Raw genomic sequence first — 26,109 nt, forward strand, 5'->3', positions numbered from 1 at the left:
TCGTTCAACTCGTTGAGCATCGTTTCTGCTCCATTGGTACTTCTCGAAAAGAGAACGATGTCGTCCGCAAAACGAGGGTTGTAAAGGAATCTTTCATCAATACGTATGCCCCTTACTTCCCAGGAAAGTGATTTCATTATCCATTGCAATTTAGCCGTGAATAGCTTCGGCGATATAGTATCGCCTTGTCGTACCCCCTTTCCAATGAGTATGGTGAAGCTGTATCTTATCGATCGTAACAATTGGCTAATGTCTTCACATACGTCGCGTCCATACCTTCATCGACCAGCACTGACTGTACTGCTTTCGTTTCTACGCTATCGAAGGTTTTCTCATAGTCGACAAAAGTTAGGACAAGCTATTCCCGGCAAACCTCTAATGACCCTCGACACGGTTTGGATGTGGTCCAAGCAGCTGAACCCTTGACGGAATCTAGCTTGTTCTTGAGGCTGGGCTTCATCCAGCGTCTTAGATGTGCGCGTGAGGATGATCTTAGTGAATACTGTGCTTCTCAGTCACCTTTCTTATGGATAAGAACGGTTCGCGAATTTTTCCACTAGTCTGGAATCCTTTCTTCTGAAGGTAGGATGCTACCAGCCACCAGGAGAATATCGGGTTCGACAAAGGGGTTGATGAACGGTATAGGTTTTTTTAGTACCTCTCCGCAATGATTTCCATCTCATGACGAGAAGAGGTGCGAGTCCCGTCTTCACACAGCAAGGCTGCGAGCGGAATATTATATTCGCGGGGATCCCTGTGGAACTTCTTTAGACTCGTTCTTCTTTGTGCTGCTTCAATAATCTTCTTCTGCCTGTATTTCGAAAGATCCTTCGGTTTTCTGCAGCTGGTGTTTGCTACTTACCGCTCAATATGCGGTGCATTTGGATCAAGCCTCAATGTCCTTCTTCTTTCAAAAAATTCCTTGATGGCCTTCGAAATTCGATCCAAGTTCGTCGCGCGCGACATCGAGGCACGCTCAGCACAGGCTTGTAATCCTCTGAGGAGCATCTCGTAGTCCACATTCGGGTTCTCCTCGATGTGCCAGTCACCTTGGGAGAAGGAGTCGACTACGCAGTTGTCTTAGACGACTTCTTTTCTACTTATACTTACAGTAGCCTGATTGCTCCTGTTCTGCTACGTCTTCAAGATGCCCCGCCCACGCCACCCTTCCCTCCCATTTCGCCGCGTCTTACGACGATTTTTTTTTCGCCGCGCCTACAGCTCTTATGATGCGCTTTTAAAATCGAACGGAAAGGAAAGTACCTGGTATTAGATGTTGTTCGATGGTCCACATAATGTGTGCGTGTAAGTTAATATAAAAGAAGGAAAGAATGAAGTAGGTTTGTATAAGTGATATGCCATTTAGAAATGCGACTGAAAATGAAATTATCCTGTTTCGACTTGTTAGGTGGAAAACACTCATTCTTCTCTGGGAATGCAAGAGATGTATTAAAAAATGTCCCACTGATCGGTGTTATGCTATCTTCTTTACTTTTTTCTTCGCTTTCTAAGGATTTCTTTTTGCTTATCTAGCTGGGTAAAACTGGCATCCAACGATTAACGAGGCGCGAATAATGCCTCGCAGACATACACTGTACCTCGAAGATACAAAGGTCTCTGTTCACCACTAATACACTTAACCTGTCGTATTGATTTTATGCAGAGAATGTATAGAAATGGAGCGATAAAATGCTGTTGAAAGAAGTTTGAAAAACCATACAAAGTTCTATTATATAAAACTGTATAAAACGTACAAGCAAGTATTGAAGTATTTGACATACTCTCTATATAAACATTATATCTAAGTAAAATTTCGAAAAGGTAAAATGTAGAAAGAAGTTTAAGGAATGTATACAAAGTAATAAGCGCATAAATTTACTGTTATTATAGCTGCTGCAGTTGAAGTTGAACACGAATTCGCTGAATGGCATCGTGACAAACACATACTTATGCACTGCTAGTTTATATAGAAGACTTAGGGCATGAAATGTTTTAAATTATGAGTTGTGTGAAGATATATGCATGTTATTCCTTTCCCTGGAGCATCTTTTTGAGATGATTTTTACTTATGTAAAGCTACATTGGATAGAAGGATCTACTTCTTCTCTTTTATTCCCAATAATATGCGCTTAGTTTACTATATCCGTACATCAGAATTCGCTGCGGCAGTTCGTTTTTCACTCCCCCTCCCTTCAAAATTCGCACTATCCACCGCTTCGTCGCGGCGCGAACGTCGCGCGCGGCGTTGATCAGAGAGCAATAGGGAGGCGGGGTGTAGATGATCTCAGGCGGTCGTGGAGGATGCCTAGCTGGTGGAGCGGCAGCCGTAGTTACGCGGAGGCGCGCGGTGCTGAAGGGAGGACAGAAGCGGTCAGCCGGTTTTCACGGGTACCTCTTGTCCCGCACCCCGAATGACTCAGCTATTCACTTCCAGTGATGAACTCTCGATTGATGAACTATCGCCCTTTCAAATGGAAAACCTGTTGAGGACGATTCTTGCGCCCTAAGCGCAGTTCGATTGGAGCAATTCTGAATAGAATCACTCTTTTTTTGCTTTCTTAACCAACGAAGCTCGAAAACAAGGGCTTGTTGGTCTAAGTTTTTTTTTTTTTTTTTTTTTTTTTGAGGACAATTGTTTTGAGTGCGCATCAGGATGTACCCAGAACGCGTGTCAGAATATATCCTTAGGAATTGTGTGCGTCGATAATTGCGCTGCGGTCGATTACGACAATAGGCCTTTTTACTGCGCAGGACGCCCCGCCCATCTACTTTCTACAGCTGAGCCTAGGCAGATTGACTAAAGGTCTAAGAGCTCCAGAATGAGATGACGACCGTCGCAATCCGCGTAGATGGTGGTCATAAGCATGGAGTGGCGTGTAAAACTCAAGAGGTAGCTTACTTCTCGGATTCAACACTTGAGAAGCTTAGATCTTGGCTTTATTTGTCCTCGAAATCCTAAATCCCTCGAATTCCTAAATCCTCGAAATCGTATCCTAAATTCCTCGAAATCGCCTTATTTTTCTAATAGTATGTATTATTCTCGTACCCTTCTAAACATAGTTTGTTTCAGTTTATGTTTTTTATTTGTTTTGGTTTGTGTTAGATTGTTTTGTTGGTGTTCAAGTGATTGTTGATGCTATAAATCGTCTTCACAAGTACGAAAACTGTTGTTGTTGTTTTTGTTGTTGTCCTGGTGTTCACCAACCCTTTCATCCCTTTGGGGTCGATAAATTGGTACAAGACTTGTCTAGGAGGATAAAAACACTGATTTGACACATCGGCTAACCACCGCAAGTAATTGTATAGGCCACTTACACGTTCGTAAACCTCAAACTATTCTGAATTGAAGTGAACGTGGGGGCGCATCCCTAGCGGATTGATTAACGCCAGCAACTTTATTCTTTACTTTTAATATAGTTCTTATATAGTGTTCTCCGCCACATAGTAACGTTACTCACTCGCTGTATTCATATAGAGCAATCTTTGAAATGCGTCAATCAGTTTGTGCCTCAAAGTGGCCTACAGTTTATACTCACATTTATGAACTTTATTTGGACTGAAAGGCGTCGGATTGATGCGCTATGGTCATATAGCTATAAAATGGGTTGCGACGGGTCCTGCGGTGTCGGATTGGTGCGCCGGCGCCAGATACCTATAGAAGCGGTGCGACGGGTCCACCGGCGGCAGATAGCCATAATATGGGGTGCGACGGGTCCACCGGCACCAGATACCCATAGAAGGGGTGCGACGGGTCCACCGGCGCAAGACAGCCATTATATGGGGTGCGACGGCTCCACCGGCGCCAGATACCTATGGAAGGGGGTGCGACGGGTCCACCGCGCCAGATAGCCATAATATGGGGTGCGACGGGTCCACCGGCGCCGGATACCCATAGAAGGGGTGCGGCGGGTCCACCGGCGCCACATAACTGTAGAAGGGGCGCGACGGGTCCACCGGCGCCAGATACCTGTTGAAAGGGGTGCGACAGGTCCACCGGCGTCGAAATAGTGCGCAATAACTTCGTGTGAATGACGCAAAAGATAGATCGTTGCAGCCGTTTCATAGCCGTAACCACTTGGCGCTTTGCTCTTCACCTTTATGGCTACTCCCGTGTGCCTATTTCCTTCTTCTTTCGCCTCAAGTTTGTAGCATGCCGTTCTCAGAAACTGGCTGCTTAAATAGTAGCAAAATGTTTATGTGATTTAACGTGGAACGTTGTCTTTATCAGTAGGATGATGTCTTTCACGTTATTTTATGTTAAAACATCATTCTGTGATAACTATTGGGCGAAAACAGGAGGAACACCCATACTTCGAGTAATGCTTTCAAATTGTATATATATTATTGTGGCATCGAAGGAGTGTTTGTAGCTGATGATCGAATATTCTCCAAATGTAGAATTGACGTGTTTGGAAGGAAAACTCCGTAACCTTTCGCCTTAATTTATAATATAAAGAAGAGAAGTAAAGCGTTGTTAAAAAAACACAAATCTAATTTTACAGAAAACACCACTACTATTAACTTTCATTGATCAGTGAAGGGGAGCGAAGCTAAAATCACCGAAAGTCTGAAGTCCGGCTTTAGCCGGACATTCAGACTGGTATATATATATATATATATATATATATATATATATATATATATATGTATATATATATACATATATATGCGTATATACATATATACATGTATATATGTGTATATATATATATATATATATATGTATATATACATACATATATATATATATATATATATATATATATATCATGATATATAATAACGGGCAATATTCTGTCACGTGTGTGTCAGTCACGAAATTCGAAAAGGGGGCGCGGCGGGTCCGCCGTCTGATTGGCGTCTTGGCGCCAGATAGCTATAATGTGGGGTGCGACGGGTCCACCGGCGTCGAAATGTCGTGGTGTAAAAGTATCGCACAGTAACTTCGTGTGCATGTCGCAAAAGGTAAATGGGACGACGCAAACGTTTCGTAGTTGTATCCACTTTCCGCATTGCTTTTCACCTCTACGACCCCTCCTTTCTTCAGAAAGCGGATACATGAATGCTAACTGCTGCTTATATACTAGCCAATTGTTTACATAATTTGATGTGGAACGCTATCTTTATCAGTACATGTGTTGTACATGTACATGTGTTTTTATGTGAAACACCATTCTGTGATAACTGTTTGGGGAAACGAGAGGGAATCCTATACTTTGAGTAATGATTCCAAGTCGTGTCTATATTACATTGGTATCGAAGGAGTGCTTAAAGGTGAAGTTTGTATGTTCTACAAATGTAGAACTGACACGTTTACAAAGAAAACTATGAATCTTTAGTCTAAATTTTCTTTAAAAAAAAAGAAGAAAACGTTGTTAGAAAATCACAATTCTAATTTTACAGAAAATGTCACTATTATTAATTTATTTTCATTAATCAGTGATGGCGAAGGGAGCGAACACCACAGAAAGTCTGAAGTCCGGCTTTAACCGGACGTTCAGACTACTATACCTATATATCGTATACTGGTGTTATACAGTGGGGTTTACACAAGATCACAGCTAACACCTCGTTCCGTTGCGTTCTTAATGAATGAGTCGGTTTGCGTTTTTTACGTTTCTGAAATTATTAAGCTTGATTCTTTATGCGAACTGTTTAACTCTTAGCGAAGGAGGGAATTCCTGCTAGCTGCTCCTGCTAGCATTGTTAGCAAAACACATGTGAAGTTATGATTTCGAATACGCAGAAGAATGAGCAGTGAGGAGCTAGATATTTGATGATAATGTATAACCTTTTACAAGGCACATTATTTAATTTGTCGCTACATAATGCTGCAAGCGTGTTACATCGTACAATCCTTCAATATGCAGACATAGCGCTTTTTCACGTGTCTAGTTTTCTTTTCTGCAGAGTCTACTAATTATCTCTAGTTTACCTTGTTCGAGGAGTTATTACGTATATTATACGTTCGATCTACCATCTACTTTTCGGAATTGTTGTTGTCATCACAAAATTTTGCAGGTTTGGAAACAAATATGGGATGAAGATTTGCCCATTGGCGTCGTGTATAATCATTACTTGGAGTTGTCAACGCCGCTATTCTGTTTCTCATTTCTCTTATCGTTTCCCTCGCTTGTAAGATGATGGTTTCCAATATCATGGTAATCAATGATTTAACTGCATCGCGAGTCGATGGAGCCAGGTTGGTTATAGATAGGTGAGAAAGAACTGAATTGTGATGCAATTGCGTAAACGGTCGCGCTCGAAGCTGTGCCGTTGAGCCAGTTGTTGCTGTCAAGACGAGACCATAGCTAGCTCCATTCGGACTGCAAGATGATTAAGGATTTCCCATCTCGATCGCAACCGCTAGCTTCTCTGCTCCTCTTCGAGCACTCCCGGTTACTCGACTGCACCAAACCTCACGTCGTTTTGACCCGACTGCCCGTGTCATAACATTCAGAAATCCAAAATAAAGTGATGGAGCGGAAAGTTTCTAGCGATAAAATCATGACTGTTCACAAAAATGACTACTTACTACATTCACACATTAAGAGCATATAATTTTCTTATTTGACATTGCTTGAGGAAGTATTTAAACTTACACCCGGCTGCAGGAGGCTCAGCTCCTTGGAGCAATGCTAACGCCCCGCGATTCAAAATTGTATAGTGAGTAACTGCTTCTTCCGTTGTATCGGAGGATTAGACTTACAAAAAGCTAAAAGAGTGCTTTAAGATGCTTCACGAACTCTACCATAAACAAACGAAGACAATATCACAATAAACCTTAATACAAGAATGAAAGGAAGTATGATCTCCGAATTTCAAACTTGGTAAGGGATGAAACTGTACTTTGGGCTTTTTGATCTTTGTCTTACAGCTGAGAGCGACTGCCACAGGTAACTGCATGGTTAACATCTTTTCCTCTTCCTCTCTCTAGTATTCTTCTTGTTTTTCCATTTGCTCTTGACATTGCTTTTCTTATTTGTTATTATCAGTTATTTAATTCGCATTTTCATTCCTTTTCTCGTTTTTTACATCCCTGTTTTGATTCCTTTTTTTCACTCTATTTGTTTTCTACATCCGGAGTTCTTTCAACATAATTAGGTTCTCTGCCATTTTCACTTCATTCCTACAGTATAAAGTTTAAGGGCGGGTGCAGTGTAGCGGTTAGAAGTTCCGTTTCCTTCACAATCGATCGGAGTTTCGAATCCGCCCTAGTGCTCACCAAGCCTTTCAACCCCCAGGGCCGATAAACCGGTACCAGACTTGTCTGGGAGGATAAAAACTCTGACTTGACACATCAGCTAGCCACCGGAAGTCATTGTATAGGCCAGTTACACGTTCATAAGCCTCAAACAATTCTGAATTGAAGTGAACGTGGGGGCGCATCCCAAGCAGTTTGATTAATGCCAAAAACTTTGTCTTTTATCGCACGGTATCAAGTATTGACACAGTAGCTGGATACCCGCTTTTAACCTCGCCACTGTTTCAGCTTTAGTAACAGAAGAAGACATGACGTTATGTTCTTCAGTTTTCTGTCGTTTTTCCCACCGTGTAATAGCATCACCGCCGAAGTGCCTCAGTAGCTTTGATGTGATTCAGAGTTTTTCTGAGCAGAGGGTTGAGGTCTTCAACTGGTGAAATTCGGAAGCACAAATGAGTAGTTATATTTTCGCTCACGGAAATTAAATCAGAATTTAGGATTCATTGTTCAGAAAAGTATTAATTGGTGTCGGCAAATTTCGCACGTTTAAAGGCATCACCCCACGAAGCTGAAGTGGTACGGATTTCATTTGGAGTATTCGTATACTGGATCGTAGATTATGGAGAGGTGGGTGATTCTGTCCATTTCTTCCTAATTGAAATAAAAAACTGCCCGGAAGATACGGTTTCGAGCGTTCCGGCGCGATATTTTCTACAAGGAGTTCGATTGGAGCGCGCCAGCCCTGTGCGGCGCCGCATCTTCTGGACCGTTTTTTACGGCAATTAGCAAGAAATGGATGGATTCACCCAACTCTCCATGATCTAGGATCCCGTATACGAATACTCCACCTGAAATCCGTACCACCTCAGATTCGTGGGGTGATGCCTTTAATTCCTATGAAAAGCGCTAGGCTTGACTTTTAATATGAAGAGAGTTTGATTTCCCTTTCTGTCTCTAAAATTGCTTGAATAGCAGCAGAGGACTACTCTTCCGAACAAAATCTTGGAAGCGAGTCCAAAGACACCAGAAACAAAATCTTTTGGAAACATTTACAAGTTGAAACTTTTCACGTAAAGCCTGAGAACGTTACCTAGGTTTTGTAATAGACCGAACTGTCTTCCTTTCCTACTTTTTTCGTTATCTCGTGGTAATGTTTGGCCAGTATAATCTAGGACGTTTTTTTTTTCTAGAAAAAGTACTTTCTTTAATTAGGAAGAGATATTGGAAAAGAGTCTTTACTCTCATTTGAGAAATCCCCACTATTTTTTTTCTGTGCGAATTGTGTTTCTTTAGCTTCAATATTCTTGTCATATATTAATATGAATCAAGTGCCGATTGTCATGCAGCATGCATACTCTAACTAGGAGCAAGGAAAGCAATACAATTACATGCTGGGAAGTAAAGACAGTGAAAAAAGAGAGTGAGGTGGAGAAGATAGAGTGAAAAGCAGAAACAAAAATTAGAATAGATGTAAGAGCAGGGAGACACACGAAAATGAAACAAACATGAATGAAGTAAACGTACGCTACAAGGGATTAAACATGTCGCATAAACAAAAAAAACAAGTCTGAACCAAATCCCTTTCTGATGAGACAAAAAGAATAAAATAGACATAAAAAATATAAAAGGTACAAAAATACAACTTAGAAAGACAGAGAAACATGACAAAATAATCATCACAAGCAAGACAAGGGAATAAGACAAAACAACAAGACAGAAAAACAATAAAAGTGGAACGGAGAAGCAAGGCACGTAGAACAAAGAAGATGCAGAAGATGAAAGGCAATAAAAATGCAAATTAGATAAGGACAGCAATGTCAAGAGCAAATGGAAAAACGAGAAGAATACAGGAGAGAGGAAGAGGAAAAGATGTCAACCATGCAGTTACCTGAGGCAATCGCTCTCAGCTGTAAGACAAAGATCAAAAAGCCCAAAGTACAGTTTCATCCCTTACCAAGTTTGAAATTCGGAGATCATACTTCCTTTCATTCTTGTATTAGGATTTATTGTGATATTGTCTTCGTTTTTATGATGGTAAGAGTTCGTGAAGCATCTTAAAGCACTCTTTTAGCTTTTTGTAAGTCTAATCCTCCGATACAACGGAAGAAGCAGCTACTCACTATACAATTTTGAATCGCGGGGCGTTAGCATTGCTCCAAGGAGCGGAGCCTCCTGCAGCCGGGTGTAAGTTCAAATACTTCCTCAAGCACTGCCAAGTAAGAAAATTATATGCTGTAAATGAATGTAGTAAGTAGTCATTTTTGTGTACAGTCATGACTTAACCGCTAAAACGTTTGCGTTCGATCACTTTATCTTGGATTTCTGAATGTTATAACACGAGCTTCCCACAGTTTCTTTTTTCTTGCTCAGTTTCTGCAGCTTTGCAGTTAATCCCCATACGTCAATTCCCAGAATCGCAAAATATTTCGGTTTTTACTTCTCTTACTTCTTCACTTTATTTTTCCCTAACTTCTCTGACGACAGTTGGGTGGGCCTAGTCTGTCGCGCTAGGATCGAACTGTGCGCGCGGGCACAAAAATGTGTGTGTGTCGTTTTTTCATTTTGAAATAATAAATGATATGATTTAGCTATTCAGTTCAGGTAAGCCTGTTTGGAAGGTTTGGTAAAGTTAAAGCATTAACATTTCCAGTTATATATTCCTTTTTTCTCTTAGCAGTTTTAGACAACATGCCAAGTATCGTCTAAGAGTAACGCTTAGGTTTTAGGGACCTATTGATTGATGAACTCTCATCTTCTCAAATGCTTTTCTGCTTTTCAAATGGGAAACCCATTTGTCACTTAAAGGCATCACCCCACGAATCTGAGATGGAACGGAATTCAGGTGGAGTATTCGCTTGCGGGATCGCAGATTATGGAGAGAAGGGTGATTCCATGTATTTCTTCCTAATTGCCGTAAAAAACGGTCCTGAAGATACGACTTCGAACGTTATGGCGTTCCTTATTTTCTACAGGGAGCTCGATTGGAGCGCGCCAGCCTTGTGCAAGCGCTGCATCTTCCGGGCCGTTTCTTACGGCAACAAGGAAGAAATAGATCGAATTACCCCCTCTCCATAATCTACTATGCCGTTTACGAATACTCCACCTGAAATCCGTACCACCTCAGATTCGTGGGGTGATGCCTTTAAGAACAGTTTTTCAGCTCTATGGACGTTTTTGCGCCGGTGCGCACAGTTCGATCCTATCGCGACAGAGTGGTCCCATCCAATTACCTTAGCACCAAACTTTCAAACTGCGAAATATTCAAATGAAGAAATCATGACAAGCCCTTCATGCTTATAATTGAATTGAACTTTCTTTTCTTTGTATGGAGTACCTATTATATAGTTTTAGATGTTCGGTCAAAGTTCTCGACGGCATGTGTTCCAAAATGGCATCCTCTTCTGCAAGCTCTCTGCGGCATATGGACTCTGTTGGAAGCTCAGAGGGATCGGGTGATAGCTGTTCACATACATCTCACTCTAAGGTATCTCACTAAGCCGTCGCTACATCTTTTTAATTTCGGTGCTTAATTTTTAACTAGATCTTTTTATCGAGCAGAGAATATCTGCTAGATAATGTTCAGTGCGTTATCCTTGTTTTCATTCCGAATTTCGCTAATTGTGATTTTGAGCCGTCTAGCTGGCTCGAATGTTTGAGAGCTGGTGTAGATGGGTCAGTACGATCTGAAGCTTAATTTAGCTGCATAAGCGGCACTTTTCTACGTCCCTACAGTCTTGAGATGAGTAAAGGTGTTTCGCGGGTCCGGTCTCAATACACCTACTTTACTCATCTCAAGAGTCCAGAAGAAACCTTGCCTAGTTTCACCTTGCCGCTTTTAGCGCAACAGCTTGCCAACCGTAGGTGCGAGAGGGAGGAGCCAGACCCTCCTCATGTGAAGGGGTCTAGCTCATGGGACACAGCTCAAGTGATGAGGATCCCTTCCAAAAATGAAGGGGATCCTTTCGCCAACCGTTCCAAAGTGCAGGGGGTCGGAGCACCGGGTGCTGACTACCGCATCTGTGTTGGCAACTGCATCAGTTTGGCGATCGTTTTTACTCTAGTTTAGCTTAAGACTATAGCTTAGGTTCACACGCAGCTAATAACTGTATATCATACTACATACCTTTTTATACAGATTTTGCGCATAAAAATTTGGAGTCAACTTCTTACCTTCAAACTATTACTTCGAGTTCAATATTAAAATTCAGTTTTACTACTGCGTCATGTTAGTGATCCGCTTTCAGATCTTTTAACCAAAAACTACTACTGCCGGGAAGAAAATGAAAGTGCACCAATCACTTTGTACCACCTAATCGTAATGTTGCGCTATATAATTTAATTGTGAAGCAATAATTACCTGTTTGTAAAGAGTACTGCTAGATTTCATTCTGAATCTTGATTCATTAATGACGTTACTTAATGTTTATTAAGGAATAAAAGAAATGAATTATTACTAATATTGGTAATCTACAACATATGTGATGACGTTCTCTGTCCAGTTGTCTCCTCATCCGTTTGCAACGATATTTGGAAAATTCTACGCAGTGGATGACTTTGATGTGCTGGAAATGCTCGGAGAAGGATTCTTCAGCAAAGTTTCTAAGGTAATAGATCTATTTTTGTCCTTGTTACTAGATACTGTGTATTACGTTTATCATGTGATTTTTATCCGTCGTGAGCGAGATACCTGCGTCGGAAACATAGCAGAGATCATTCAGCAGATTGGCGCGTTGATCGTTTTTGGATAGATCGTGACTGACCGGCATGTTCAACTCCCTATTCTATTTTCCATTTTTTTTCTTCAAATCATTCATAAGATATAAGGCCTCGGAAAACGGTGATAACACTGGTGACTATAGCTTTGCTTATCTGTTATTATGTAATTGCAGATAAGCTCTCCTTGTTTGATTTCGTTTCCATGCTCTGTCCTTTAAAGCTGGTGCTTCATCTTCTGCATGACCCCTGGGAACTATTACATGCGTCAAATCAATATGTTAGGTGAAAAAGTTGTGAGCGTTGTCGCTAGATGTCTTCAGTGAAATCATATCTGACGAAGCAAGCATCACATCTGGTATACATACTAGACAGCGATTTGGGGCGGGTGTAGCGCAGTCGTTAAGAGGTTCCAGTATCCGCACGATCGATCTGAGGTTCGAATCCACGCTGGTGCTCACCAAGCCCTTCATCCCTCCGGGTCGATAAATTAGTACCACACTTGTCTGGGAGATAAAAACACTGAGTTGACATATCGGGTAACTCCCTCAAGTCATTGTATAGGCCAGTTACACGTTCATGAACCTCAAACGATTCTGAAGTGAAGAGTTCCTGGCGCATCCTAAGCGGATTGATAAACGCCGGACACTTTATCCTTCATTCTGTATACGGCGATTTCAAGGTGACCACCAAGCCCTGTTTAACGCCCAAGAAGATTTTGCTGTGTGTTGGGTGTGGAGTCATCCACTTAGAGCTCCTCCCATCGAGGGAAACAGTGCGGACCTCTACTGTCAACGACTGACCAGATTGAAACACGCGATCGACCAGAAGCACCCAGAATAGACTAGTAGGAAAGGTGTTTTGTTCCATTAAGATAGCGGCAGGCTGCAGACATCTTTAATGACGCGTCAGAAGCTCCGAAAGCTCGGATGGGTGGTTCTACCGACCAGGCCTGGCCCCATTCGATTATCACCTTTTCAAGGACTTGCAAAGATTTTTTGATGGTACAAAGTTGGCCTGAAGAGAGGCTTGTGAAAATGAGATGGTCAAGTTTTTTGCCGGTAAGTACGAAGGCTTCTTCAATCGAAATTACGAAATTGTCTTTAAAATGGAAGAAAAAATATGTCGAAAAAAGGTGCATATTTCATCTGAATCGGTTAGTCCTAACTATATTAATTTTATCGTCGAAATAAAGTGAAACAACGCTCATTACAAGTCATTGAACTATGTTTTTTAGGGGATTTGAAGGAGTCCCACAAATAGATCTTTCTCGTAATGGAATTTGGACTTGAAGTGGGCAGCTGCTATGCTTTCCATCTACGGCTCTCATACTTTTCAACTACAGGGCACCTTTGCTTTGGCTATCTTTGTTCTATTTTTTGTTCTACACCATGTGAACCCGTTATCGGTGTTTCCGGACGTAAAGATGTCATTTGGAATTGCAGTTCAGATTTAGTTCAGTGATTGAAATTCTGCGTTTTCTTCACTCGTGAATCTTTTCCGAAACCAGTGGGGAATTTCTTGCGTGATTTTTAGAATGCAAAAATAGACCAATCTTATTAAATGATCGCCCATAAAATTCTACGAAAACATATAATTGTTAAGTTATCAAACCCAAGCACTGGAAAAAAGCTTTTGGGATTTTGTCTCTTGGAGTTATGGAACATTTTTAGAAAACATGACACAGCTGAAACATGTGCAAAGTTTAGTAATGGTGAGGTAGGAAGCTTGATGGTGAAAATCCAGAAACATTCCAGAAATTAGTGTCTCCAGTAGGTGCTATTGACCATGATGGCGTTCATAAGTATCACGGAGATAACGTGCAACATATCTCCCTCCCTCAACAAATCCTAGAATTTGAGAAAATTGAGGAAGAAAGAAAAAAGGGGAAATTGCACATTTTTCTGCCTAAAAGTTATCTCGCTGACATGTACTATGCAGTCGCTGATTCATTTCATTTTCACCTGAAACTAAGCTGTGTGAATGACAGAGAACTGTTTAAGTAGATTCGATTTTATTTTCCTGAGTTGTTTACTGAATTTCATTGAATCGCTTAGAATTTCTTTATAATCATGGCCACAAATTCACAGATGAAGGGAAAGTAGTTGGTTTAAGAGAACGAGTAAGATTCTGACAAGCACATAGTCTTTTTGACATTCATTCTTGCAGTCGTAAAGGAGTCAAAAGCCTAGCCAACAAGTAGTAAGTTTAGGAAACAAGTACACGATGAAGTTTTTTTTTTTTTTTTTTTTTGTTAGAACTCCAAACTTTTCGAACTTCTTTCAATATATTTTACTTTGTTATGTTAATTTAGTTTATAGACTTCTTCTTTGATATAATTGCTAAGTTTTGTAAGCACACACATTGCTCTGCTTATCACGACCTCAAAATATCGTGGATTCCTGTGTGGAGTTATAGTCGGGTCAGAACGACCCGAAGATCTCTGGGGTTGCACAAAGGCTGGTGGAGCTGGAGCAACGCGGTTTTTGACCGCTCCAGGTGGCTCGCTGTTTTTTGTACTTTGCCAATAGCCCCCGGCGGGTCGATATGTGGTTATTCCTGGCCTGGTTTGCTTTTTGGACTTTATTTGTTTCTTTTTCATCTTTTAGTTTTTTTTCCGTGTGTTTCTGTTAGGTTTGCCGTATCTCCTTTTCTTGTACAAATCTTGTAGAAAGAAATGGAAAGAAGTATCTCAATTCATGTTGAGTTATTATAAAGCTCTTGTTTATGTTTTGCCGCTGGAACTTGGTTCAAATTCAGTACAAATACAACAAAGCAGCAAAAGACAACAAAACAACAAAAGCTCAACAGCAAAAGTAAATGCGGAAAACCTAGCCAACATACCAGGAAAGAAACAAAGGATGAATGGGGGAGAAAGAAGAAGAAAGAAGAAACACGTCAGAAAAAACACCCCATATCGGTCCCGGTACCTGGCAAATTGCCAAGCAATCTGTGGGCGATCAAAAAGCGGATCGCTGTACCGTTTGTCCAATGGCATCGAGTTCCAAGTCGTTTTGACTCCACTATAAACTTATGAGCTGTACGAAACAGCACTTGAATGACCATAACATTATTAATCGAACGAGAACACTCAAGGGAGGAAAGCACGTCAGAGTCGCTCCGCTTAAAGGCATCACTCCACGAATCTGGGTGGTACGGATTTCAGGTACAGTATTCTTATACGGGATAGTAGATTATGAAGAGGGAAGGACGTTGGGGGGAGTGATTCCGTTCATTTCCTCCTAATTGCCGGTAAAACGGTTCGGTGCGTGCACGAGGGTGGTGCGCTCCAATCGAACTCGTTGTAGAAAATAGCGCACCGGAGCGCTAGAAGCCACATCTTCCGGGACGTTTTTTTACGGCAATTAGGAAGAAATGGACGGAATCATCCTTCTCTCCATAATCTACGATCCAATATAGAAATACTCCACCTGAAATTCATACCACCTCAGATTCGTGGGGTTACGCGTTTAACGCGAGTTCTCATTCGCTCCGTTTGCGGTGGTAGTGTCTGGAAGTGATGGAAGAGCAGGAGAACAATACCGAGAATATTAACACAATGGCAAGAACAAAGGATTTATTAGTCTATGTCTTCCTCCAATCTAAACCCTGACATGCATGCTATAGGGGGAACTGTCGCATTCAAGAGTTTTTATGACATCTGAAGTCCGGCCTTAGCCGGACATTCAGACTGGCATATAATAACGAGCTTAGTCCGTGTGTGTGTATGTGTGTGTGTGTGCCTGTGTGTCACGAAATTCGAAAAAGGGGGTACGACGGGTCCACCCGGCGTCGGATTGGTGCGCCGGGGTCTGGTAGCTGCAAAATGGGTTGCGACGGGTCCACCGGTGTCGGATTAGTGCGCCGGCACCAGATAGCTGTAATGTGGGGTGCGACGGGTCCCCCAGCGCCGGATTTGTGCGCCGGCGCCAGATAGCTATAGGAGGGGGTGCGACGGGCCTCGCCGCATCGAAATGGTGCGCAATAACTTCGTGTGTATGTCGCAAAAGGTAAATGGGATGTTTCATAGCCGTGGCCACTGCGCGCGTTGCTTTTCTGAGGCATTATACCAACCTGAGACAAATGTGGAAGAAAAAAGACGAGCAGAGGAGACACAGAGGTGTCTCCTCTGCTCGTCTTTTTTCTTCCACATTTGCCTCAGGTTGGTATAATGCCTTCCTCAGAAAGTGGAAACACGAATGAAAAAGGCTGCTTAAATAGTAGACAACAGTTTATATGATTTGACCAGGAATATTATCTTTATCAGTACAATGATGTTTCTCCCGTCATTTTATGCCAGAACATCATTCTTTGATTATTGTTGCAAGGGAGCAGGAGGAAAACCCAAATTTCGAAATATCAATATCACTACTAAATATCACTACCATTAATTTTTGATTAATTTTAATTAATTGATCAGTGAAGGCGAGCGCAAAGAACACCACAAAAAAAGTCTGAAGTCCGGCTTTAGCCGGACATTCAGACTGGTATACAATAACGAGCTTAGTCCGTGTGTGTGTATGTGTTTGCCTGTGTGTCACGAAATTTGAAAAAGGGGGTGCGACGGGTCCACCCGGCGTCAGATGATACCTATGGAAGCGGGTGCGACGGGTCAACAGGCGTCAGACACCTATAGAAGCGGCTGCGACGGGTCCACCGGCGTCAGATTGGTGCGCCGGGTCCACCGGCGTCAGATCGGTAAGCCGGCGTCAGATACCTATAGAAGCGGGTGCGACGGGTCCAATGGCGTCGAATTGGTTCACCAACACCAGATAGCGTTGAAATAGGGTGGTGGGTGCCACGGCGTCGGATCGGCGCGCAATAACTTTGTGCAGATGTCGCGAAAGGTAAATTAGACGTTGCAACCGTTCCATATTCATGGCCACTGCACGTGTTACATTGCACCTCTATGAATCCTCCACGTATCTATTACTTTGCACGTTTGCCTCAACTTTGTGCTATGCCTTCTTCAAAAAGTCTTCTTTTGAAGAAGGTTTTTGAAAAAAGTTCTTCAAAAAAGGAAGCACCCACACAAACGGCTGCTTAAATAGTACCCAACAGCTTACATGATTTGATGTGGAACTTATCTTTATCAGTACAATGATGCTGTTTACGTCATTTTATGTTAAAACATCATTCTTTGATAGCTGTTGGGGAAAATAATGAAAACACCCATTCTTCCAGTAATTCTTTAGAATTGTGTCTATATTATACAGGAACTGAAAGAGTGTTTGAAGCTAAAGTTCGAATATTCTCAAAATGTAGAGCTGACGCGTTAGAAACAAGACTATGAAATCTTTTGCCTTCATTTATAGTAAAAAAAGAAAGAAGAAGAGAATTCTGATTTTACAGAAAATGTCACTACTATGAACTTCCATTGATCACTGAAGGGGAGCAAAGCTAAAATCACAGGAAGTCTGAAGTCCGGCTTTAGCCGGACTTCAGACTGGTTTTCAATATAATTACAAAAGATGAGGCTGCACACATGTTCTGTTTTTTGTTTACCAGCCTCAACGTCCGACTAAAGCCGGACTTCAGGCTTTTTTTGGTATTCGCTTCGCTCGCCTTCACCGATCGATAAGAAATAACAGTAACGACATTTTTTTCTGTAGAATTAGAATTTTTCTATCAATGCTTTCTTCATTTTTTTTTACCCGAAAATTTAAGCATAGATGAAAGATTTTATGGGTTTTCCCTAAACGCGTCAGTTCTATATTTGGAGAACAATTAAACTTGATTTTACATCTATGTTTCTCTCAAACTTCCACAATTTGGAAACATTATTCGAAGTACGAGTTTCCTCCGTTCTCAACTGTTAGCAAAGAGTGATGTGCTAACATGAAATGACGTGAATATTACTATCGTAGTGATAAAAATAACGTTCTACGTCAGATCGTGTAAGCTGTTGGCTACTATGTATTGTATTTAAGCAGCCGTTCGCACGTTTGTTTCTTCTTTTTGAAGAAAGGATGTTAGCAGCATCAGAGACATGCTGGGAAATAGATATGCGAAGGAACCAAGGAAGCCCATTCCACCGCGTTGGGGATCCCGCGCACCTATGTGACGCAGTGCAACCTGTTTCTCCCCACTCTATAACTTCCTGGCACTGGCGCATCACTCCGACCCCATGGGACCCGTCTCACTCCATTTTACAGCTATCTGGCTCGGGGGCACGAATTCAATGCCGCAGAACCCGTCTCACCCAATTTTACCGTGTTTGGGCTCCAGCGTACCAAACTGACACCATGGTATCCGTCTACCACTCTTTTTGGAATATCTCTACCGAGACACACACACACATACACAGACGCACACACATAGCAGAATAAGCACGTTATTATATAGCATGATAGTTTGTGACACGTGACATGTGACATAAACAAACTTCTTTTATCTAGGCCAACATGCATGAACACATAAATCTGGGCATTGGTGCAGTGGTAGAGTGCTCGCGTATCAGTTGCACGGCTATGGTTCGGCACGTCACCGGTGCAGAATTATGCATCATTATGGGGTATTTTCGTGACACACACACACACACACACACACACAGACACACACACATGTGACAGAATAAACCCGTTATCATATACCAGTCTGAATGTTCGGCTAAAGCCGGACTTCAGACTATCAGAACCCAAATACGAAGGAACTCTCTGCAGAGCGTTTAAAAAAAAAAAGAAGAAAGCGTTCTAATGGAAGAATGGTGACCATTCTCCAACACTAAACATATCGTTCGCTTCCTCATTTATCCATAGTTGGTCTTATGGATGCGATCAGTTCTAGACCTTTCTGTTCAAGTAATGCTAAGATCAAACGTTTAAAAAAATTTGGCAATCGATGCTTCTTTTCTTGCCATGTTTAAAGTGAGTTCTCTAACACTGTCATATTTCTTTGGAACCTCATTTCTTTTGGAATTCATTTCTTTGGAACCAAAAACATAATGCTTTTAAATAGGTAACATCAGCAAAACCTGGAATAAAATCGTCAGAAAAAGTAATGTGTAGGAAATATATAAGGCTTAGATTGAAATGCAGGAATAAATATTTCAATCTGTTGCACTTTTTCCACATTTTCCTGTTTCTCTTGTGCATCCACAGTAGTCCCGATCCAGGTGCTGTTCTGGAAGTGTTATATAATGGTTGAATAGGAAGCTTCCTGATTAGTCGAACACTTCTGTGCACTCATTCACTTTTCTTTAAAAAAAAAACTGCGGTTGTGCGGACTTAGTTAATTACTGAAAAATGTTTAGTTAACGATAGTTTAGCTAATAGAATTTAAAAGAAAACTTTCAACCTGTCTCTATAATCGAAGGACTAATCACTTATACTGTTTTGCAATTTTGGAAGTAAGCATTCATGTACAGTGTACGTAAAAGTTTATTTAACTCTCACTAACATGTGAGAGCAGAATGCAACGAATTTTTACACCACCACCCACCTGAGATTTTCCCACGACCATGGTTTTCCCAAAGTTAAGTATAAATAGGTCAATAATGCAGCGTAAAGCGTAAAATGCGTAAAGAGTAAGTTCAATGGTTAAGTCCACCAGGCTTTCTGCTTGCGAACAAGCTCAGGTCGATACCATTTACAGTCTTTCAAACAGGAAGATCGCGGCTCATCTAGGGCTATCTCATCATCTCATCTTACAACTGCATCAACCACTATCTGAAGAACATGGAAGCCTACAAGGAAAAATCATTACCGGAGATCCAAGAAAGTTATCAAGAAAAGATGAGTCGTCTGGTCCGGGTGGCTTCCAACAGCAGCGCGTCCGCGGACATTCTTTCGACGTCGTCTTGATCTGCCTGTGTCGAAATGGATAGTACTACGTAGCTTGAAGCGCTGTCCTCACATCGTTAATCAAGTTATGAAACGTACATTCTATCCGCCATAGGGCTGTCAGGATTAAGCTCGCTCGCGCACACAAGAGCACGAATTGGAAAAAGGCGAGATACTCTTGCAGCTAATTGGCATGCAAACAGAAATCCATATCTGACTGTTAGGTGGTGTTCTCTGACCATAAAAAGCGGAACCTCAATGGGCCCGACGGCTGCAGACACTGCTGGGGAGATCTGAGGAAAGGAAACTTCGGTGGTGGAAGTCTCATAGCCTAGACCTCGTTTTTCGGATACGGACCTGTTGCGTTGGAGTTCGTCTCGAGTAAGATGAACAGTAGAAACTTAGTAGAAAGTGCTTGAAGATCAAGTGCTGCCGTATTTCACAAAATTCCGTAAGCGTAAGCTAGTTTTTCAACGAGATAATGCGTCCCTAGAGTCGATTACGGATTGGCTCAAAGGCATCATCCCACGAATCTGAGGTGGTACGGATTTCAGGTGGAGTATTTGTATACAGGATCGTAGATTATGGAGAGAATAGTGATTCCGACCCTTCTTCCTAATTGCCGTAGAAAACGGCCCGAAAGATACAGCTTCGAGCGTTCCGGCGCGCTACTTTCTACAACGAGTTCTGTTGGAGCGCGCCAGCCTTTTGCACGCGCCGCATCTTCTGGGGCGTTTTTTACGGTAATTAGGAAAAAATGGACGAAATCACCCCCTCTCCATAATCTACTATGCCGTATACGAATACTCTACCTGAAACCAGTACCATCTCAGATTCGTGGAGTGATGCCTTTAATGCAAAAGAAAAATTTCAGATTTCTGGAGTGGCCAAGTTATTCCCCAGATCTTAATCCGATGGTGAACTTGTGGGGTTTTCTTGTACGCAAGATGTATAGGAACAGAACTCCCTACTCCTCTGTTTCTTCTTTTGAGCTGAAGGTCGCCATATTTGATGCATGGGCAATGTAGAGCAAGCCTTTATTGATAATTTTATCAGTATTATGCCGAATAGAATTTTTGATGTTGTTTACAACAAAAGCGATGTAACAGTGTAGAACTTCTTGTTTTTTTTTTACCTTATTTTTGTAATAAATCACGGTTTTTATGAAGTGAACCTAAAGGTACCTAAAGCATCGGCCCTATTTCTCGATAAAAGCATTCTGCGCTGATCAGGTATCCTGACAAGAGTAGTTTTATAAAGGTTTTCATAGGTGAGAAATACTGTGGTGGTATAGCCTTGCTTTGGTAATCCGTTTCTAGGTTGGTATTAGGAACATCATGGGTGGACCTAAGATTTTGCACCACACTGTACTATTAGGGTGTTCGGAAAGTATCTGCCCAAATACGGCAGAACTTCAAAACACAACTTTTTAACAACATTTTATTATTCGACGAAATAATCTCCATCAACATCGACAACCTTCTGCCAACGTCTCCCAAGATCACGGATTCCTTTGGCGTAGAACTCCGGCGACTTGGAGGCCAAGAAAGGTCGAAGGTCATTTCCGAGGTGGTCACGATCTTCGTAGCACTTCTCTTCCAGGTGATGCTGAAGCGATCGGAAGAGGTGGTAGTCACTCGGGGCCAGGTCCGGACTGTACGGTGGGTGCGGTAGAACTTCACACCCGAGCTCCAGAGTTTTCTGGGAAGTCTTCTTCGCGATGTGAGGGGTGCGCGTTATCGTGCAGCAGGCGAACGTTGTCGAGCTTCGGGTGCTCCTTGCGGATCTTGTCGGCCAGTCTTTGCAGTTGAGCGCAGTAGACCTCGGCAGTAACTTTCGTGTTGTCCGGCAGCAGTTCGAATCGGTAGATTCCATGAACTCCGCACTAGACGCTCAGCATGACCTTCTTCTCATGGATTTCACCTTTCACGAAAGGATCCGGCATTTCATCGCTAGCGCACCACGCACGTTTGTGGTTGAGGTTGACCTAGCGGACCCATTTTTCATCTCCAGTGACAATGGTCCAGATGTCCAGGCGTCTTTGGCGGTTGCCGTCGCTCAATGCATGTGCGAACCACTGATCGGGCTTTTTCACTATTAAGAGAGATCGTATTCTATTGCTCACGGTGGACAGCGAACAGCCAAGACTGGCAGCAAAATACCGCACACCTTCATATGGATGCTGCTCCGCCAGATTCTTCAGTTCGTCGAATGATATTGCAGTCGGTCGACCAAAGCGAGGCTCATCTTCGAGTTTCTTGTCTCCGACTTTGAAGCGCTGGAACCAGGCGCGCACAGATCGCTCAGAAGGCGCCTCAGTGCCGAATACTTGACTTAAGTTTCGATGGGCTTCAGCAGCGGGTTGGCCAGATTCGAACTCGTAAAGGAGTATGTGTCGAATATGGGTGGAATGTTCGGCCATTATAAAAGAGGTAAGGAAGAGGGAGCCAGATATGTTATGTGTATACAAGCGGTAATGTCCTTTTATAATATATTCAAAACGGGGAACTTCCAGAACATCTCAAAAAAATCTGAGCTACTGCAAAATTTTCGGCAGATACTTTCCGAACACCCTAATATATGTAAATTGGACTCGCTTTCAAGTTTCAGATCTAGTTTATAGATTTGCATCTGGACTTGTTAACTCTGCTACTTTTTTTGTCGTTTCTCACTTAAACTATATTTCGCTCAACATTGCTTGTAATTCAGGTTCGACTGCGAACGTCTGGTGAGGAAATGGTTCTAAAGATAGCCAAAGGTACTGGGTCAGCAGGAAATCGCAGAGCTATACATGTTGATGCCGCTCGAGAAGCGGCAATGCTTCATCGCCTCTCTCATGAGAACATCCTCGCCCTTCGCGGGGTTTGCATCCAGATTACAGACGATGGTGAGCGTTTTAAATCTTTCTAAGACATACAATTAACATAGGTATACCATTAACATTAGTATTTTCAGGATGTTGGGACATGCACCTCCTTGTTGACTACTGTGAAGGTGGAAGCTTATCGAAACTCATTCTCGATCGGGTAGCTCCTTTTCCTTGGTGTCAGAGAGTACGATATTCTCTCGATATCTCCTTAGCTATGCGATATCTTCACTCACAGAAAATAATTCACCGTGACCTCACTAGCATGGTACATTTCAAAAATTATCCAATCTTCCAGCAGCATGCGTTCTGCAAACTGTTCAGAACGTTCTTCTTCAATTGTCACCTATGACTCCTGCATGGGGGCGAGCTGTTGTTGCTGATTTCGGACTGTCGTGTCGATTCCCAAAACGCGGCGAAAAGCTGCCTCAAGTTGGCACAACTTACTTCATGAGCCCCGAATGCCTCAACGAAGAGTACTACGACGAAAAGGTAAATAACGCTCTTTTGCATGTTCTTTCTGTTTTTAGATTAGCTACAACGCATCTTTTTATGTAACAACTTCCACAGCTTCATTGTTGCGCTTTCAGCAGTTTTTTCTATCACATCAAGATAGTCTTTCAGTCTGATGTGTTTTCATTTGGAGTGATTCTATGTCAGTTGATCGCAAGGATTGAAGCTGATCCCGATAGTGGTCTCCATAGAACAAGTAACTTTGGGCTCGATTATGTGAGGTTCACTCCTTGCTGTCCTCTGGATACCCCTATAGCTTTTTTAAAGCTGGCTTTCCATTCATGCGTTGTAAGTTCTTAAACTCGCTTTCTTAATTACCTACACAGTGAGAACACTCTGATCTAGATGGATCCCTTAGAGCGGCCATCATTCGAGATGATTGTCGCATTGCTGCAGAAAATTTACGCTACAACGCCTTCTTCATCATCACCGTCATTGGCGCTAGGTAAGTTTCAACTTTTATGCATATTCATTGTCATTGTTTGTTTAACTGTTTCAAATCCATATTGCAAGTACGCGGGGAGACGAAATTGGCTCGATCTCGTTCTGATGCTGCCCTAAAGAAGCGAGCTGTCCTGGCAGCAAGAAAGTTGTCTAGTAATCAGTCTAGAGCTGTTCGTCCAATTATTGAAGGCATTTTTTAAAACTTGTTTTGTTTTCTATAACATTATAAGAGGGCTAGAGGAGATGTTCAGGAGAACTCGTTGAAGAAACATCATTGCTTGCTATGGAAAAACTTGCTCGTGCGGCAGCCCGGGACGAACCCACACCCGATCATACGAACCCCTTTTTGGACCATGAACGATTTCGAAAAGAAAGAAAAATCCTTCCAAGAAGAATTAGTCGTAGGCGGAATGAATTAAAGCCCGAGCGTGGTGCCTCTACTACCAATTATCTCGCGGAAGAACATGCTCGTTTCTTGCAAAGGTATATCACAAGTATTACAATTTATATCCTATTCGCGAAACGTTTCAATTTGTTCGCTTGGTTCTGCAGTGTGCATCATGCGTGCCTACCCAGAAGATGCTCATCACTACCCCCAGATTTGCGTTCATTTTGTTCCTCGATGGACTTGATAGAAGAACGAAGGGAATTCACCCCTGGAGGAGTGCCTTTGATCTATCGTGATTTTGATCTGGTAAGTTTCAATTGCCGATTGTCGACATACGTACATATTATAAGTACGGTAAACATTAGAGTGTGAGCAAGGAAGTTCGTTAATTCGGAATAACGGAAACATTTAGGAAAAAAAATTCTGGAGAACCTAAAGGTCAGCTCAAGCAAAACAAAGGGGTGAAAAAAAAGTCGAAAGTATGATATATACTTGCATAATTTTGCTTCCTTTCCAGAAATTTCTCAAGCAGATGAAAAGATTCCCTTCTCGACGTCATACACTTATTCCTGAGTGCAGTGCGCGGTCGAGCCTCGATCTACATTCGCTTTGGTCTCATCCGAATTCACCGGTAGTTTCTTAAGCACTTATTGTGATATACCTTAGAACTTATTTCATGTGCTTAAAGGGTTTCATGCAAACAAACGTTTCTGCGCCACACGCGTTTCAGACCGATAAATGTTGTGATGTAATCGACGGTTATTCAGAGGTGTGATAGTATTAAAAATTGCATTCTGGTCATAGTTGAAAAAACGGAACAGAAGACATTTTCCTAGCCCGACTTTTTTTTCAGAAAGGATGAGCAGGTGTAGCGCAAACGGTAAGAGATCCGCTGTGGGCGCACGGTTGATGGTTCAAAATCGTCCTAGCGCCAACCAAGCTTTTCACTCCTCTTGGGTCGATAAATTGATACCAGACTTGTCTGAGAGGATAAAAACACTGTCTTGATCATGGCCCCTGCAAATCATTGTGTATTCAACACGGATTCCAAAACCTTGATTAACGATTACGAATTGCAGTAAAACGCACTGGCGCATCCCAAGTACATAGATTGATGCGCCAGAGACTTTTTTTTTAGAAAGTATACTCATTTTTCTGCTACCAAAGAATCCCAAGGAGCTTTCACTTTGTTGCTAACCACTTGGGGGACCATCACTTTCTGCACCCTTCTCTACAATGATCAATCCTGACAGAGCATTATTCATTTTCATATCTCAAACACTCTGAACAAGCCATTCATTTGAAGTTTTCGTGTTCCTTTTTCCAGCTATGATTTGTAGAGCTTACGTGGATAATATAAGTTTTTTTTTTACCGCTGATTTTAGGAAAAAAGTGAAACGATGACATTCACGACGAGGAACCAGTTATCTCAATGTATCCATCCCACAGATTACTCACCAAATACAGGTTGACTTTTAAGTACTACAGCCTTCAACATAATTGTTACAATTACTACCACATTTCATAATTTATTTTTTCTTAAACTCTCTTTCTTTCATAAATGTTTTTTTTTGTCCAGGTAACCGCCTTAATAATAATGACCTCGATTTGGACTCTTGTGAGGACGACGGCCAAATCTCAAAAAGCCCTAAATTCGTTGTCGACACTGTAGTCCGTTTTCCCAACTCTCTTTCGGATAGAATGTGTGTGGTGCCCCAGTGCAAACCTTCAAGTGTGTCTGAGAAGCATCAGAAGTGCTCCATTCTGTAGACTTCTTGATTTTAATGTTTATATTATTGTTTTTCAATGAAAGCTTCAATATATATATATATATATATATATATATATATATATATATATATATATATATATATATATATATATATATATATATATAGATGACTTGTGCAGCTGAACGTGATCTTTTATGTTTACTGCTCACAACCGTCCTCTCTCAACATGCTCCGCACTTCTCCACCGCCTCTGCGTCGCGATTTGCCTCTTGCTCAGGTATTTTTGTGTGAGACATATCGTCTGCGTTTTTTTTAACTTTGCTCCAGATTTCACTATATAATCATAAAGCTTTATGACGGCAGCTAAATATGCTTGCGTCAACCTACTTTCTTGTCACTTGCATGTTTGATGGGTCTCATTCATGTATCGTCAAGTTTTCTTTGTATTCTAGTTTACTGTGTAGTAT

General features: G+C 41.8%; 2 protein-coding genes across 3 annotated transcripts; one reads left to right on the top strand and one right to left on the bottom strand.

Moving 5' to 3' along the window:
- Window positions 1-651: 651 nt before the first annotated feature.
- Window positions 652-1,008, bottom strand: RB195_018470 (uncharacterized protein; the record flags this gene model as incomplete). The annotated part of the gene is made up of 2 exons (XM_064185932.1): window positions 652-811; window positions 863-1,008. The coding sequence occupies 2 exons, from the start codon at window positions 1,006-1,008 to the stop codon at window positions 652-654; spliced, it is 306 nt and encodes a 101-aa protein (XP_064041813.1).
- Window positions 1,009-6,140: 5,132 nt separating this feature from the next.
- Window positions 6,141-26,106, top strand: RB195_018471 (uncharacterized protein; the record flags this gene model as incomplete). 2 transcript variants are annotated; one of them, XM_064185934.1, is made up of 17 exons in its annotated part: window positions 6,141-6,202; window positions 10,556-10,688; window positions 11,704-11,808; window positions 22,408-22,585; window positions 22,654-22,832; window positions 22,889-23,056; window positions 23,189-23,365; window positions 23,423-23,522; window positions 23,591-23,710; window positions 23,773-24,004; window positions 24,074-24,215; window positions 24,427-24,540; window positions 24,598-24,678; window positions 25,295-25,376; window positions 25,489-25,580; window positions 25,821-25,919; window positions 26,095-26,106. In XM_064185934.1, the coding sequence occupies 17 exons, from the start codon at window positions 6,141-6,143 to the stop codon at window positions 26,104-26,106; spliced, it is 2,076 nt and encodes a 691-aa protein (XP_064041814.1). The 2 variants fall into 2 exon arrangements, with proteins under 2 accessions (XP_064041814.1, XP_064041815.1); XM_064185933.1 differs by lacking the exons at window positions 25,821-25,919; window positions 26,095-26,106 and having other exon boundaries at window positions 25,489-25,679.
- Window positions 26,107-26,109: the final 3 nt, after the last annotated feature.

This window comes from Necator americanus, chromosome II (assembly GCF_031761385.1).
Source record: "Necator americanus strain Aroian chromosome II, whole genome shotgun sequence".
Classification (NCBI taxonomy): domain Eukaryota; kingdom Metazoa; phylum Nematoda; class Chromadorea; order Rhabditida; family Ancylostomatidae; genus Necator; species Necator americanus.